Source organism: Siphateles boraxobius, unplaced genomic scaffold (assembly GCF_051911475.1).
Source record: "Siphateles boraxobius isolate OS27281-9 unplaced genomic scaffold, OSU_SipBor_1 5, whole genome shotgun sequence".
Classification (NCBI taxonomy): Eukaryota; Metazoa; Chordata; class Actinopteri; order Cypriniformes; family Leuciscidae; genus Siphateles; species Siphateles boraxobius.
Window position 1 is genome coordinate 30,802,659 of NW_027509141.1, and position 15,047 is coordinate 30,817,705.

The 15,047-nt window shown below is 35.9% G+C and overlaps 1 protein-coding gene across 3 annotated transcripts in view; it reads left to right on the forward strand.

Moving 5' to 3' along the window:
• slc38a3a (solute carrier family 38 member 3a) overlaps positions 1-14,631 on the forward strand; it is a 48,110-nt gene extending 33,479 nt beyond the window's left edge. For all 3 annotated transcript variants that reach the window (XM_077203814.1, XM_077203815.1, XM_077203816.1), the window contains 9 exons: positions 1,613-1,695; positions 1,916-1,974; positions 4,978-5,142; positions 5,986-6,065; positions 6,665-6,765; positions 10,695-10,819; positions 10,963-11,107; positions 11,682-11,785; positions 12,672-14,631. In XM_077203814.1, coding sequence (XP_077059929.1) covers positions 1,613-1,695; positions 1,916-1,974; positions 4,978-5,142; positions 5,986-6,065; positions 6,665-6,765; positions 10,695-10,819; positions 10,963-11,107; positions 11,682-11,785; positions 12,672-12,776 — 967 coding nt within the window. In that variant the 3' untranslated portion in view covers positions 12,777-14,631. The remainder of the gene's footprint in view (positions 1-1,612; positions 1,696-1,915; positions 1,975-4,977; positions 5,143-5,985; positions 6,066-6,664; positions 6,766-10,694; positions 10,820-10,962; positions 11,108-11,681; positions 11,786-12,671) is intronic.
• The last annotated feature ends 416 nt before the right edge of the window (positions 14,632-15,047 follow it).

Below are 15,047 nucleotides of genomic sequence, written 5' to 3' on the forward strand. Positions count from 1 at the left end.
GGAAACCCATTGTTTTAAAATTAAGTCAACTGATCACTTTTTACAATGTTTTTACTGTCACTTTAGATCAATTTAATGCACCCTTGCTGAATAAAAAAAATTGCTCACCCTAAAATTTTGAATGGTACATGCTGTAGAAAGAAATGTACTCAAATTAGATGCTGAAATAAATTAGCTTCTTTTCATCCAAGCAAATTAATCGACATGGTGCTGGAACGGTTAGATATTGAAGTCAGAGATTGCAACACATTTTTAACAGCAGTTTGGTTCTGATATGTGAATGATAGCAATGTTGCATTTGTGAAAGTGGCTATTTTCTTCTTTTCCTGTATTGCTATTTGGAAATACCACAATTTGTACACTGTATTTTAAGTCACTCTGGTAACAAAGTTGGTTAAGAACATGCTTGTTAATGTGCCCCATTCATTCTACACCCAGACATGCCCTCATCCAGACTAGACGTGGAGGGGTGGGTGAGCAGGGAGAAAACTGTTGAGAGGAAATAACTCACAGTTTGTTCAAACGAGTGTTGGCATGCCTTTCAATTGCTGACTCACACTACTGCTCATGTGAAACATCACACACACACACACACACACACACACACACACACACACACACACACACACACACACACATGCAGATCCTGAGCCAATCAGTTCAAGAGTCAAGCAACATCACCTCCAATGTAGCTCAACCTCTCGAGATAACTTTGTTTTAGCGCTGTTGACCAGCTCTCAGCTCTTAATGTACCTGGTACCATTCACCTCATTGAGATCGCAACGTCTCCACTTAATAAAATTCAGTCTATTGAACATCCTTGGCTTTATAAAGTCGCTCTATTGTCTTAAATCAAGCTGAATTTCCGGGCAGGGTACAGGCCGTCCATGAGAAGTCTCTCAGTCTTTGTCGTTCAAAGCTTCTTTGAGAGATGCCATGATTTTGGTCTTAATGATGGGCAGAATAACAAGATTAGCAGCTTAAGGGATGAGTTGGAGAGGGAGAGGATTTTCCCTCTAAATTGGCCTGTGATAGTCGGAGTACAAGGTTCCGGATCTAAGTAGCCGCTCAGTCACACATCACAACACATTTAAAAGAAAGGGCATTGATCACGCCCCATAATAAACACCACCTTCCTGTCCTGGGACCTATACCATGAAGCCGGTTAAGGTGTTTAGCCCGATATGTTTCAGTTTAGTTAATAACTTTTTAAGTTTAGTTTAATTTAATAACACTGGGAAGAATGATATCAGACCCTCATTTTTATCTGACATAAACTTATAATATATCAAATAAAATATAATATAATTTTGATTTATGTAATAAATCAAATAAATAAAAGATACAGATGGAAATGAAAAGCTCTTTGACTGTCACAACTTCTTACAGTGAAAAAAAAAGGTAAAAATGGTATAAATCTTTATATTTATTGCTGTAACATTCCATTGTCAATGAGGTAAAATGACAGTCCTTATGGTCTTTTTTTTATTATTTTTAAGGATATGTGAATTCACAAGAAGTTATCAAGTTTGTAAGATAGTTTACTGTGATCCATTTATTAATTCTATTAAATATTAAAGTCTTTGGCTTTCTTCTTTGATTTGTTTGGCAGGGAATGGTATGTAAACGGAAACTACCTGGTCGTCATTGTCTCATGCAGTGTCATCTTGCCACTAGCTTTAATGAAGCAGCTCGGTAAGTTCTTCTAATTCTAATGTCTGATTGCACACACCCCTTGTTCTGCTCACAACTTCCTTTCTGCACAACCACATAATGTAAAATGCTTATATTCATGTTTTATTGAATTGTAAAAGTATTGAATCTTAATAAGGGGTTAGATATGATCTAGAAGTGTTGTGGGTAATTGCTGTATACGATCACTGGCTCTCCTCCATCATCACACTGTGTGTTTCAGGGTACCTGGGCTACACCAGCGGTTTCTCTCTCAGTTGTATGGTCTTCTTCCTTATTTCGGTATGTTTGCTGACCTTGTTAAAAAAATATTTCACCTGAAATGAAAATAGTTTTTTTTGCTTACCCTCATCTCATCCCTCTATGACTTTCATGTTTTTTAAATTGTTTCCACATATAAACCATTGACAAGTGGTTTGGACTTTTTTAAAATCATTATTAAAAAAAAAATTCTGGACATTTTGCATCATACAACGGTTAGTTATGGTCTTTGAATTAGTGTTATTTCAATATTCTTTTTAAATAATATAATAGTATTAATTTTTGAATACATTTTTTGTATTTTGTAATTTTATGTGCTTTTGTCATTTGTATTAGTTCTTTGGTTTTGCAAAATTTCAATTTAGCTTTCATTTATTTCAATTTTAGTTTTATTGATTAGTTTAGTTTTATTTTAGTACTTCAGCTTAACTTATTCAACTTAACTTAAACAAAAATGAGACATGTTGCCATGGTAACTAACCAACATAAAAATTGGTTGTTTTTTAAGTTTAAGTTTTTTTAATGTAATGTAATTTATTTTATTTTTTTATTATTATTTATTATTTAGTTTTTTTATGGAAATTATTTCATTTAATTATTTCAATTAACAAACACAAATTTTAATAGTTTTAAATTTATTTTTAGTAAACGACAACAACACTGCCTTGAATTTGATTTGTTGAGTAGCGTTGTGAAAGTCCTGATACACAATCTAACAAAACTGACTTTTCACTGTTTTCACTGACTCCGGTGTCATTCACTTCCAATTATTTTTAGCTGTACAAAAACAGCTTGTTATGCTGCTTGATGTTTCAAACTGATATATCTTACTATTTTATTTTAATATTCATTATAAACTATGAAGGTAATATGATGCCATAAAGAATCGCATGCGCAGGGTAAGATTTTTTGCTTTTTTTGCACGTGCAAGAGAAGATTTGTAAAGGTTTAAATCTGTATTTTTTTCTTACACTTGAAAGGCGATTTACAAATCTTCTCTTTGATTTTTATTTATTTTATGCACATTTTATTTACCCTTGCAATCTTATGTACTTATGTACTTATTCACAAATCCACCCCACCCTGCGCATGCGATTCTTTATGGCATCATATTACATAATAAACACACTGGTTTGTAGCACAGACAGTTTTACCCTTTACTGTACTTTGATATGAATAATGAATCGTAAGTCTTGCACATTCACAGAAAACAGCATACTTCCGTGTTGAAGAATAAGGTGGATAAGTCAGCTTTTTTGTTCGCTCCAGACAGACTCTCAGTCTGTGTTTTAGATGTCTTTTAGTCTTTCTTTTTAAGAGTCATTACACAATTTATTCCGTCCATTCGAATCGATTCGTTTAATACACTGATTCATTTGAAACTCCACTACTATGTGTGTGTCTCGGAGACACACTGTTTAATTCTATTAAGCCTTTGTTTAGAACTGTTTTCATTGTCAGATCAAAAAAAGACATTATCTGGCAATATCGTGTCTAAAATATAAGTTACTCAGTATTTACCATTAACAACATGTGCAAGTAAATGATGGGTGTAATTTTCATTTTTGGGTGAACTATCCCTTTAAATCCGTTTCATTCAGATGCCATGTGCTGCTTAGTATTCCCATCATGAAGCAGTACTCTGCTATTTTGACAATTCTTCCTGAATAATGTGCTGAGAGCATGAAAATTAATATTTAATCTTGACACAGTTCCAATTAGCAGTTTATAAATCTTATAGTAAGCTGGGGGATTTTAGGATGTGCTCATCTTTTCCACCAGCAGAATGAGTGTGTGATGTTGTGTGAGAGTGTTTAGTATTTTTAGAGTGGGGTTGTGTTCAGTGCACCTCACTGACCTAGTTTCGGAGGGGAGCTTTAATCTGTGCACACGGCTCTCACTCTCTCTGTCCACATGCTAGTGTGAGCGTGTGGCATTGGCTGTGCCACATCTTCACACTGGATTCATGTCTAGTCTTTACACCATGGTCCTGTCTGAATACAATAACATTGCCTTTCTCTTCTTCACTCGATTCATTATCCCTGCTGTGATCGGAACAAGCACCAAACGAAATAATTGCGCCAGAGCCACCCCAATATTCTCTAGCTCTCGTCCGGCTAGTCATGTGACACAGATGAATAACATTACAGTATAAAGCAGTGTACCTTTCAGGATTATTAATGGGTAATATCATGAGAAACCATGCAAAACCAAGCTAAAATGAAATATAATAATAATTTAATTTATGAATTTGTAACTTGTAAATGTAATTTTCAGAACTCAAAAACACCATCTTTTGAAACTAAACCGTAAACACGATTCATCCTTGGATTTCTGTCATGGGGGGGGGAATCAGCTATTTACATGTCAACAATGCATATTTTAAGTCTTAACCAACCCTGTAAAGCCTGATATATGTCTAATAATAATTTTTTTGTAATGGAGCAGTTTATGGAAACCTTTAGACAAAATTTTTAAAAAATTGGATATGTATAAAATTTGATACATTAGGCGTTTATGTCTTATGTAGTATGATATAGGTCAATGTGGACCTCATACTTGGGGAGGGAAAAAACGTAATTTTATTCAGAGCCCCAAACTGAGCACAAATGTGCAATTGTGTGCAGTTACTGATATTTACATGTCCAAAAAAGTAAGATGAAATTTAAATATCATTGAGATCTTTATTACAGTATATATGCTTACATAAAATGCATTTAAATATCAGTTGTCACTTTATATCTCCCAATAATGTCTTTGATACTGTCTTCGATTTTTAAAAACGTTTACATTCACTTATAAAAATCAGATTTGGGGCGTTTTAAAAATAATACTAAAAGCCCTTTTACTTGCTAAAAAAGCATGAAAGCGGGTTTGAAATGGTCATGAAAAACTTTGACTTATGATAAGTGGACCCTAAGGGAAAAATGATTAAAAGATATGAATCCTTAACAAACCCAATTGTGAGATTAGCGCAACCTATGCAAGAATTGTTTAATTACTGAATCTCTTGTCTCCTTCCAGGTGATCTATAAGAAGTTCCAGGTGAAATGTCCCTTTGAGGACTTTGCCCATAACAGGACGTTGGTGGGCTTTAACACAAGTATCGCGTCTGACCACGGAGGAGTGGAGATGACCCCTGAGAGTGACCCTGCCTGCACCCCTCACCTCTTTAACATGAACTCGCAGGTATGTCATTAGGTAACTTAGAATAAGAATGTGCTGAAATCATGCTGTGACGTTCATTCAAATCATGCTGAGTCATGTGACATAAGACTTTAAGCAAAATCAAATGACACACACTGTAGTTCCCAATAATCCGTTGCATGACTCGCATATATGTGGGCTTATATGCGCATCAGTCTGGATTATCAGCTTATGTTATGATAATATATGATGTTATGTAGTATATTATAATAATATATTCACATTTCTAAAGCACAATCATTTTAGAAGCTTTGACGGACTGTGGTTTTAAAGATTATTGCTGAGTGGTTTGCTAAATTGGGAAGATATGGGAAAGAATGGGCATTTTACTACCTCTCTTTTGCTCCCTAATTACAGGAGAGAAAAATTATAAACATTCACCAACATGAAACATTCCCAAATGAAAATTCTGTCAATGTAGTCTTAGCTCAGTACAGACTTTGTAAGACGGTATCCATATTTATTCCAGTCTGTGGCCTATGGTCCTTTATTATTCATGTCTCGAGCATTAATGCATAAGTGTCAACTTCCACATCGCCTTGTGCAGTTTTCCCACACATGTCCTTTACTGTCAGAGTGATACGTGTAAATTGTGTAGTCAGGAGTGTTAAATTCAGTCTTTCTTGATGTGCACAGGACCAGCATTTTTAATGAGTCCAGGCCGGAGCTCTGTCCAAGTCTGACTTAATCACAGCTACAATTAGCTCTCTGAAATGCGCTACAGTGTTTAATGGGCTTTAAAGTGTGGACTTTGGGTTTTATGGTTGCTGCTGTTGTATCCATGGTGACGTGACGTGGTCTGGTCTGTGTTTTTATTTTTTTTAGACTGCCTACACGGTTCCCATCCTGGCATTTGCGTTCGTGTGCCACCCCGAGGTGCTGCCAATTTACACGGAGCTACGCAAGTAGGTGGCAAGATCTTTTCACAGTTCTGGAATCATAGATGAGTCACCGTGTGCATATGGAGGCTATTGCACTGTGCGCCACTACCAATCTGCTTCGGAGAGTTCGGAGAGCTGTGGTGTACCAGTCTGGAATTAGCATATTTAAACAGACATTACAGGAATATTATGGGTTCAATACAAGTTAAGCCCAAGCGACAACACTAGTGGCATACTTTTTTTCCATCATTTTCATATAAAAAAGCTCAAATCTGGATTACAGTGAGGCACTTATTAAAAAGGGCAAATCTGTAAACATTAAAACACTGACTTTACCACAAGAAAATTATTTCTTGTGAATCAACATTATGCCACAGTATTCCTTCAAGTACATACAAGTACGTACTTGTTCAACATTTTATTATGAATAGACATCAAAGTGGTAGAAATAGACCATTAATATGAATATTTATGCCTTACGACCACTTCAGAGATTTTTTGAGGAGACTGAAAACTGTCTGAAGTGCGTGTTGACTGTATAAACCTTATTAACTGATATTTTGAGTTGGAATGTGCTTAGCCTATCTGTTTTTTGTCACATCCTTATATTTTTCTGATTTCAGCCCCACAAAGACAAAGATGCAACACGTCTCCAACATCTCCATTGCGGTCATGTACATCATGTACCTCCTGGCTGCTTTGTTTGGATATCTGACCTTCATTGGTGAGGCCTATTACCATCATTTCCTTTACTCAAGATAGTAGAAACTGAGTACTAAAGAGTGGAAATGTGTACCGCAATGACAAAAAGAAGTGACAATAAACATATTAATCATATTGTAGTGGCAGTCACATTCACCATTGCTTGAATAGATGTGACAAAATATGTTGAATGATATGGAAATGATGACTATAAAAAGCAAAGCTGAAGATCTACGATAGAAGAGGTGCTCAATTGCAAAGTTACAAATCTCTGCCAACATGGGTCACTGCCAAACCAAGAGACTTGCTATTGGTTGGTGCTGGGAATTTGTGTTTAAGTTCACCAAACTGGAACAAGATCATCAGGCTTCTCATTGCATCAGGCAATTCTTCATTGCACTGATTCCCAATGAAATGACTGAAATTCCCATTTCACTCATGAAATTTCATAGAGCAAAGGTAAATTTGCATTGGAGGTGTGATTATATGCCTTGATTTAGCTGCGAGGCCATTGCTAAGGCTTAAAGGGATAGTTCATTCAAAAATGACAATTCTGTCAGTATTTACTAGAGCTGCACGATTATCACAAAAATCACAATTGCCGGTTATTCCCTTGAAATTGTAATTGCGATTATTAATTACGATTATCACAATTTACATTGAATATATATATAAGGGTATTATAATACATGTTGACACAAAAATTGTTAACACACACACAAGTACTGTCCCCCTTTACTTAACATACACATCAATTGTAAGAATGACTAATAGTAAAGACTAGCCTACTAATAGATAAACATTAGGACTATGCTGCTAAAGCAATTAAATAGCAGCCCCAAACTAGTTTTTGTTAATACAATGTTGATATGAGCCACCACAGTCATTTAAAAATATAAAAAATAACACAAAGTGAAAATAAAGTGGCATTTTGGGGTTATGGAAACGACACTTACCATGGTGAATACACAATACTAACAAGAACTGTTAATGAAACAGCTCCTGGTGAATAGAATGAAAATCATACCTGCGTGCAAATCCTTCTCAGCTAACACGTGATTTGTTGGTATTTTACTTTTATTTCGTGACTTAGTAATTTAGATTGTAACGACGTTGCATGCTCGTAGTTTCTTTTGCAATTTATACAATGAAGTGATGCACAGCGTGCGCATTTGCGCGTTGGCTACAATTGAGTGCGCGCTACGAGCACAGTTTAACGGCTAACAAGACAGTAAAGTCCGTTTTTCTGAGGTGAAAGTCTTATTATTTCAGCGTACACTTACGTCACTGCCTGGTATGTCATATTGTGCTGGGTTTTCTGAAGTAGTCGTGATTCGCCTTTTATAACATACACACACGCAGAATGGATTTTCTTTTGTAATCGCGGCTTTGACCGATTACGTAATCGTGGCATCCGTAATCATAATCGCGATTAGAAATTCGATTAATTGTGCAGCCCTAGTATTTACTCACCCTCATGTTGTTCCAACCCCGTAAGACCTTCGTTCATCTTCGGAACATGAATTAAGATATTTTTGATTAAATCTGAGAGCCGGATCACTCCTCCATAGGCTTCTAAGGGATTGAAACTTGTTCCCCGAAAAGTTATTAAAGACATCGTTAAAATAGTCCAAGTGACTACAGTGACTCAATCTTAAGTTTATCAAACGACGAGAACACTTTTTGTGCGCAAAAACAAACAAAAATAACGACTTTATTCCAACTATGCATTTCCTTCTCTGTGGGCCTCGAGTCAGTTCACTAGTGTAATAGCGTAAGCTTCTGTGTTGTACGTCACACACATCAAACACGACCAGTGTCGGCCAATAGTGAGCCTACGTGTGACGTAGCTCTACGCAATCACACTACGTTAACTGACTAGAGGCCCACAGAGAAGGAAATGAATAGTTGAAATAAAGTCGTTATTTTTGTGTTTTTTTGCGCACAAAAAGTATTCTCGTCTTTGATAAACTTAAGATTGAGCCACTGTAGTCACTTGGACTATTTTAACGATGTATTTAATAACTTTCCGGGGAACAAGTTTCAATCCCTTAGAAGCCTATGGAGGAGTGATCCGGCTCTCAGATTTCATCAAAAATATCTTAATTCGTGTTCCGAAGATGAACGAAGGTCTTACGAGGTTGGAACAACATGAGGGAGAGTAATTACTGACAGAATTTTCATTTTTGGGTGAACTATCCCTTTAAGCTATAGCATCAGTGAGTGTTATACAGAGTTTAGGCCCGTTCACACCAAGGACGATAACGAGTTAGATGTAGCAGAAATAAAGGGAACAGCATGCATTGGACTATTTAATATCAGACAGAGTATCTTAAAACTAGACGGAGGCATGTGTACACAAAAATGTAAAAAACGCTACAGATGGATATAAAAACATGTCCTGTGCGAACACAGAATGCAGATATTGTGCCAGTAAAGAGGCATTAAGCCTTTAACTGTTTCCAAGTCTCCAAAAGTTAGATAACAGAAGCCACTTTCGACTATATTGTAGATAACATTCATAGGTGGATATGCTTGGATGGCTAATAGAGAATGAATCAAACATCTAGGGGTAGAGGTGAAGAGCAGGGCAAAATTGTCATATGTTACAGAGCATGAAGCAGCAGGGATGGGTAGTTGCCACAATTATTACAGGTCATCCAGGACGGCTCCCTACCTTTTTACACATCAGAAGACAACAGTGTGACTCAGATGAGATGGAGAGAGTGGAGGAGGTTTTGTTGAGGAGAAAGAGGCGATGAGACCTGTCAAGATGGATGTGCTGAGTGGTCATTCAAGTTGAGATGTCAGAGTCTGGGTGAGATCAGTGTGACTGCAGTGGTAAAGAGGAAGAGTGTATTTTCTTATTTTAGGCACAAAATATTCACCCTCATTTTCCAGAGCTTTTGAAGTACAAGAGAACTTTGAGACCTGCTCAGCTACAGTGTCAGCATGTGCATATGCTGTCGTCACAGATCTAATTATCTGATTCAACAAATCTGTGTTCATGCATGATCATGTTGGTAAAGTGTAGCACTCCATCTAGTGGCCATTGTGCATTAATGAAAACCATTACCAATGCGAGCTGGAAAAGAGTAATGCAATGGTTCTCAAACTTTGGTCTGGTCAGTAGGTCTGAGAGTTGATTTAGTGATTAAAAATTGACATAAACCATAAAATGTTATGGTTGGTATGATTTTAATGCCCATTTTAAAACTGTTTTAATATATTTTCTAATGTAATGTATTCCTGTGATGGCAAAGCTGAATTACGTTTAGCATCTTTACTCCAGTCTTCAGTGTCACATGATTGCTGCTCAAGAAACATTTCAATGCTGAAAAAAGTTATGCTGCTTAATATTTTTGTGGAAACCGTGATACATTTTTTCAGGATTCTTTGATGAACAGCATTCATTTGACTATTTTTTTGTAACAATGTCAAAGTCTTTTGATCAATTTAATGTATCCCTGCTGAATATAGTATTATTATATAAATGAAGTATTTCTTTCTTTCAAAATAAATAACTTTCTGACCAAATACTTTCGAACTATATAAAATAATTTTAGCTGACAAAAAGACCCTAGATTGAATGAATCAACTAATTTATCAACAAATAGTTAACTCGTTGTATTAACATTCATTTGTGATTATATGTTTTTTTTTGTTTTTTTTATTCAATAAGTCATTCAATTCGATCCAACTTCTTAGCTAGCAAATATTCATCTCATTTAGGTTCAATACCTAAAAGTAGCAGTCTATTTAATCTCAATATTCATTAAAAGTCTTTTAGTTTTTAGTTGCTTCACAATGTTTGTTTTACTGTTGAAATGGTCCGCCACCTGAAAAAGTTTGAGAACTACTGATCTAAAGAAGTGAGGAATGCAACATAATTTTTGAATAAACCTTTTTAGATTTTTTATTTTAAATACAAATGATTTTATTTGTGTGTAGATAAAGTGGAAGCCGAGCTGTTGCACACCTACAGTCGAATTGACCCGTATGACACACTCATCCTGTGCGTTCGTCTAGCTGTGCTGACTGCCGTCACACTCACTGTACCCATCGTGCTGTTTCCTGTGAGTATTACGCACTTACACACATAAACTTTACAATTTTAAATGGACTTCATCTAATCCAGTTACAACTTTGTTGTGGTGTCAGGATTGGATGACGCATTTCAGTATCTGATTTCAATGCTTTATTTCATGTCTTTTCTCAGGTAAGGAGAGCGATTCAGCAGCTGTTCTTCGCAAATAAAACCTTCTGGTGGCCACGTCACATTGCCATAGCTGTCTGCCTCCTCACCCTCATCAACTTACTGGTCATCTTCGCCCCAAACATCCTGGGCATCTTCGGGATCATCGGTAGGTTTGGTGCTCTCGGCTCTTGAGTGATGTTGGATTCTCAATGGATTCTTTCGTTCTTTTTGAAGTTCCATTAGCGTGAAAAGAGCGTGAGAGCAGCGTACTGTTCCATGGCAACCTCAAGGACCTCACATTGGCTTTTATCAGCACAGGCATTAAAGTTTCAGAATATAATACTGTACGCACAGTTCCAGTCGTGCATAAATCCCCACCAGCATTATTAATCGCCTTTGGAATGTGTATATAATTATCAACAAAGTCCCATTATGCTTTCCTTTTATTACAGTACATGATAGTTTCTCCATATCTCACACTTAACTCGATAACACCAGTTGTTTCTCCACTTCATGTGAGTTTTACCTACCTCGGAGAAGAATGGACACTATTGTTCTGTAATGGCCAGACCACCCTATAACATGAGAAATCTCCTTAAATGACTAAGACTTATATAACTTGAACTGCTAAAGATTTTCTGACACAGTTATGACTTATTCCTGAGGGATGAATCATTTTAGTGAAGGTTTAAGTTTACATTTAGTAAGTAACTGTCTACATGTGTTTATTTGTTCCACAGGTGCCACGTCCGCGCCGTGCCTCATCTTTATATTTCCTGCTGTGTTTTACATCCGCATTGTTCCTGAGGAAGATGAACCCATGCGCTCACCGCCGAAAATCCTTGTAAGTACTTGCAGACATACTGTATTCGGTTTCCCCCCATTCATCCATAGTGGGATCTGGTTTCTTGACGCTTGTAGGAATGTAGATGCTTTGAAACCTTTCACACTTTTAGACTGAGATTCTCTGAAAACGAATCATTCTAAGTGCTTTGTAAATCCCTCGGGTAAATCTTTGGTGTGACCCAAGCTATTGAAAACTAGTAAACTAGTTCACCTCAAGTTACAGCAAACTGCAGGAATCTGGAGAAGTTCCTGGAGAAATTCTAAGAAATGTCCAGGTTATAATTAACCCCTTTTAATCCGAAGAAAAACTGTATTACGAATATATATTTAAAAGGAAAGCCTTTATTAGGACCATTAAGAATTATTTATTTTTTGCAATGTGAGATTTGTTTTTCATGACAATCAAGAACATTTTCCCTCTCAATTCTCATTGTTGTGTTTTTTTTGTTTTATCTAAAATTGCATTGAAATTTGCAGTGAAAGTATGCAATTTTTTTTATTTATGGAAACACAAATGAGTCAATGCTCGTCCCTGTGATATTTTTTTTTTTTGCTCTACACATAAAGAAGAGATAAACATGTCTGATAAATTTTTAAATACATCATTAACAACTTTGTTCAGTTCGGTTCCGTAAAGTCTGCGTAGAATTTTTGTAAATGCGGTTGTCACTACCTGCATTTTCAGGAGTTAATTCGGTTGTAGAATGTACGTGGCCAATGTGTTTAATTTTAAAATCATAAACATGAAAGTGGCACAATACAAAAGAAAATCTTAATGTTCTAAAAATTAGCTTTGTTTTGTATGCTAAAAAAAATGTTTTTTGGATTGCATATTTAGATTACATCGCAGTGTTAATAATCTTGCCTCTCTTCTTTTTTTATAGGCTGCTTGCTTCGCCATTTTAGGAGTCTTATTTATGATAATGAGCCTGAGCTTCATCATCATTGATTGGACGTCAGGGAACAGCAAAGGAAACAGTGGTCATTAGACCTCATCCTCTAATGGTTTATGCTTTTTCATTTTATTTTTGGGTCAGTAGTTGGGGAGGATGCAGAATCTCTCACTAGATCAGTCAGTGATCAGTCACTAGATTTCTAGCTTTAGTTGTATTCAATCAATGCATTATTTGGCCTTGTGACCTGCATGTGCTGTAAATGGGGTGTTGACCCATCTCAGGCCAGCATTAATTCCATTTAAAGTCATGAAAGGGCATGGAAATATTAATTTTAAAGCTTGATATGTGGGGAGAAGATGACCAGAACTAGAAAATCTATTTTAAATCTTGATATGTGGGGAGACGATGACCAGAACTAGAACATCTATTTTAAAGCTTGATATGTGGGGAGAAGATGACCAGAATTAGAAAATCAAAAGCCCATAATAGTCAGAATGTGCCATAGTAACAGCACATGCAGTATGCAGGCTTTGCAAACAAAAGGGATTTTGCATTCTAACCAAACGGACTCATCAGCTGGTCCAACCTCCCATCCATCCCCCAATATCATGACCTTTCACCCTTTACCCCTCGGCCACATTCACAAGAGATTAGTTCTCAGTTCTGATGAGAGGATTGGTGGTTATTAAAGTGTTCATTTGATAATATCTCATGTTAGATATAGCAATACTCTGTGCAATAGCTGTGAGATATCTGACACTGAAGGCTGTTGAGAGGCAACACACAACCTCGTCCAGAATCCAGACTTGATTTGGCTGCAGTCTATTACACAATTTCAAATTTATGCAAATTGTACTTAGAACAGATGTACATGTCACATTTTTATATGGATTTATAATGTTTATCCTTTCTACAATATTTAGAGATAAATGTATTAGCTGGTATATGAGCATACATATATATGATATAGAAAATAGAAGAGTATTCCAATTCCATCTGGTCCTCTCAAGGATATCTATCACATCCCTTTACAATATTTACCTATTCAGCTTAAATGCCATCTTTGAAAGATTCAGATCTAAAAAATTATGGTGAAAGGCATGTTTTGAATATTTTAATGAATACTGCTGGTTGCAATGGGAAAGCACAGATCGGAAAGCACAGTTAATTATAGGGTCAGTTTGTAATGATCCCATGAGTCATACTGACAGACTGATTTTGAAAGACTCTCTGGATTTATTTGCAAAGAAAACCAAAAAAAAAAAAAAAAAAACATTCACAGGGTCTTCTCCTTGATTGGAGAAACAAATATTGTGCATTGGTGCACATAAACGTTTTAGTTCCAGGGCAAATGGCGTACATGTGGTAAATGTTGCTCCGTGGAAAGATGATCGTATTAAAGTTTTGCTTCTAGTTATGCTATTAACCGAACCAGACGGATGTTTTAGGAGATCAGTTCCCGATCACTGGGTCATTTGGCGATTATTGAAACCTTAAACTGTAGCACTTTTCATTTGAAGCACAACTTCCGCTCAATCTCTTGACCTAGTGACCCAGTTACGACTTATGACATAATCATAGATTAATAATATATTTTGTAGAGAGATATATGAACAAAGCATATGTACTACTAACTGTAAATTGTTTGAAGAAAAAAAACAAGTAATGTGTGGATGTTTAACATAACACCTAAAATACTATAAATCAAGCACTTACCGGCCCATAATGACCTAAGTGGTAACACTGTGGTGTTTTATTGTGTGTGAATGTGTGCATTCTCTCCTCTTTATGCTCACGGAGAAAGAATATTTCAGTCAGTGAATGTACTGTAATGGACGGTCTAAATGAGATGTGCATTTAAATGTGGTACTTTTTAATTAATTTTGTCTGTTTAATGTTTTAATGTATAGGCCAGCCACACATATAAATAAATCATCATATCTGTGAACCAGTATCAGCATAATTACATATCTCGATATCTTCTCTCAGTGTTTTAAATGTCTCTGGTGCTGCATCAAGGGCCTGTCTGACAGCAAAGGCACTGTAATATATTCCAAATTACAATCTGTACTTCCTTTTCCGGGCTGTTTAAAAAAAAAAAAAATTATATATATATATATATATATATATATATATATATATATATATATATATATATACTTGTTTATCATGGCCAGATGCTTCATTTCCCTCTTTGTGGTGTTTAGGATATACAAAGAGAAATGAGTGATTTACTGATTAAATATGTGTATGATTTCTGAAGTGCATCAGTGAAATAACCCATTGAGATCATTGTTAATCTTTTGGCAAAAAAGCGTTTAATTGTGTGTTCTGGTGAGTGTGACATGTTGTCTGTAGTGGTGT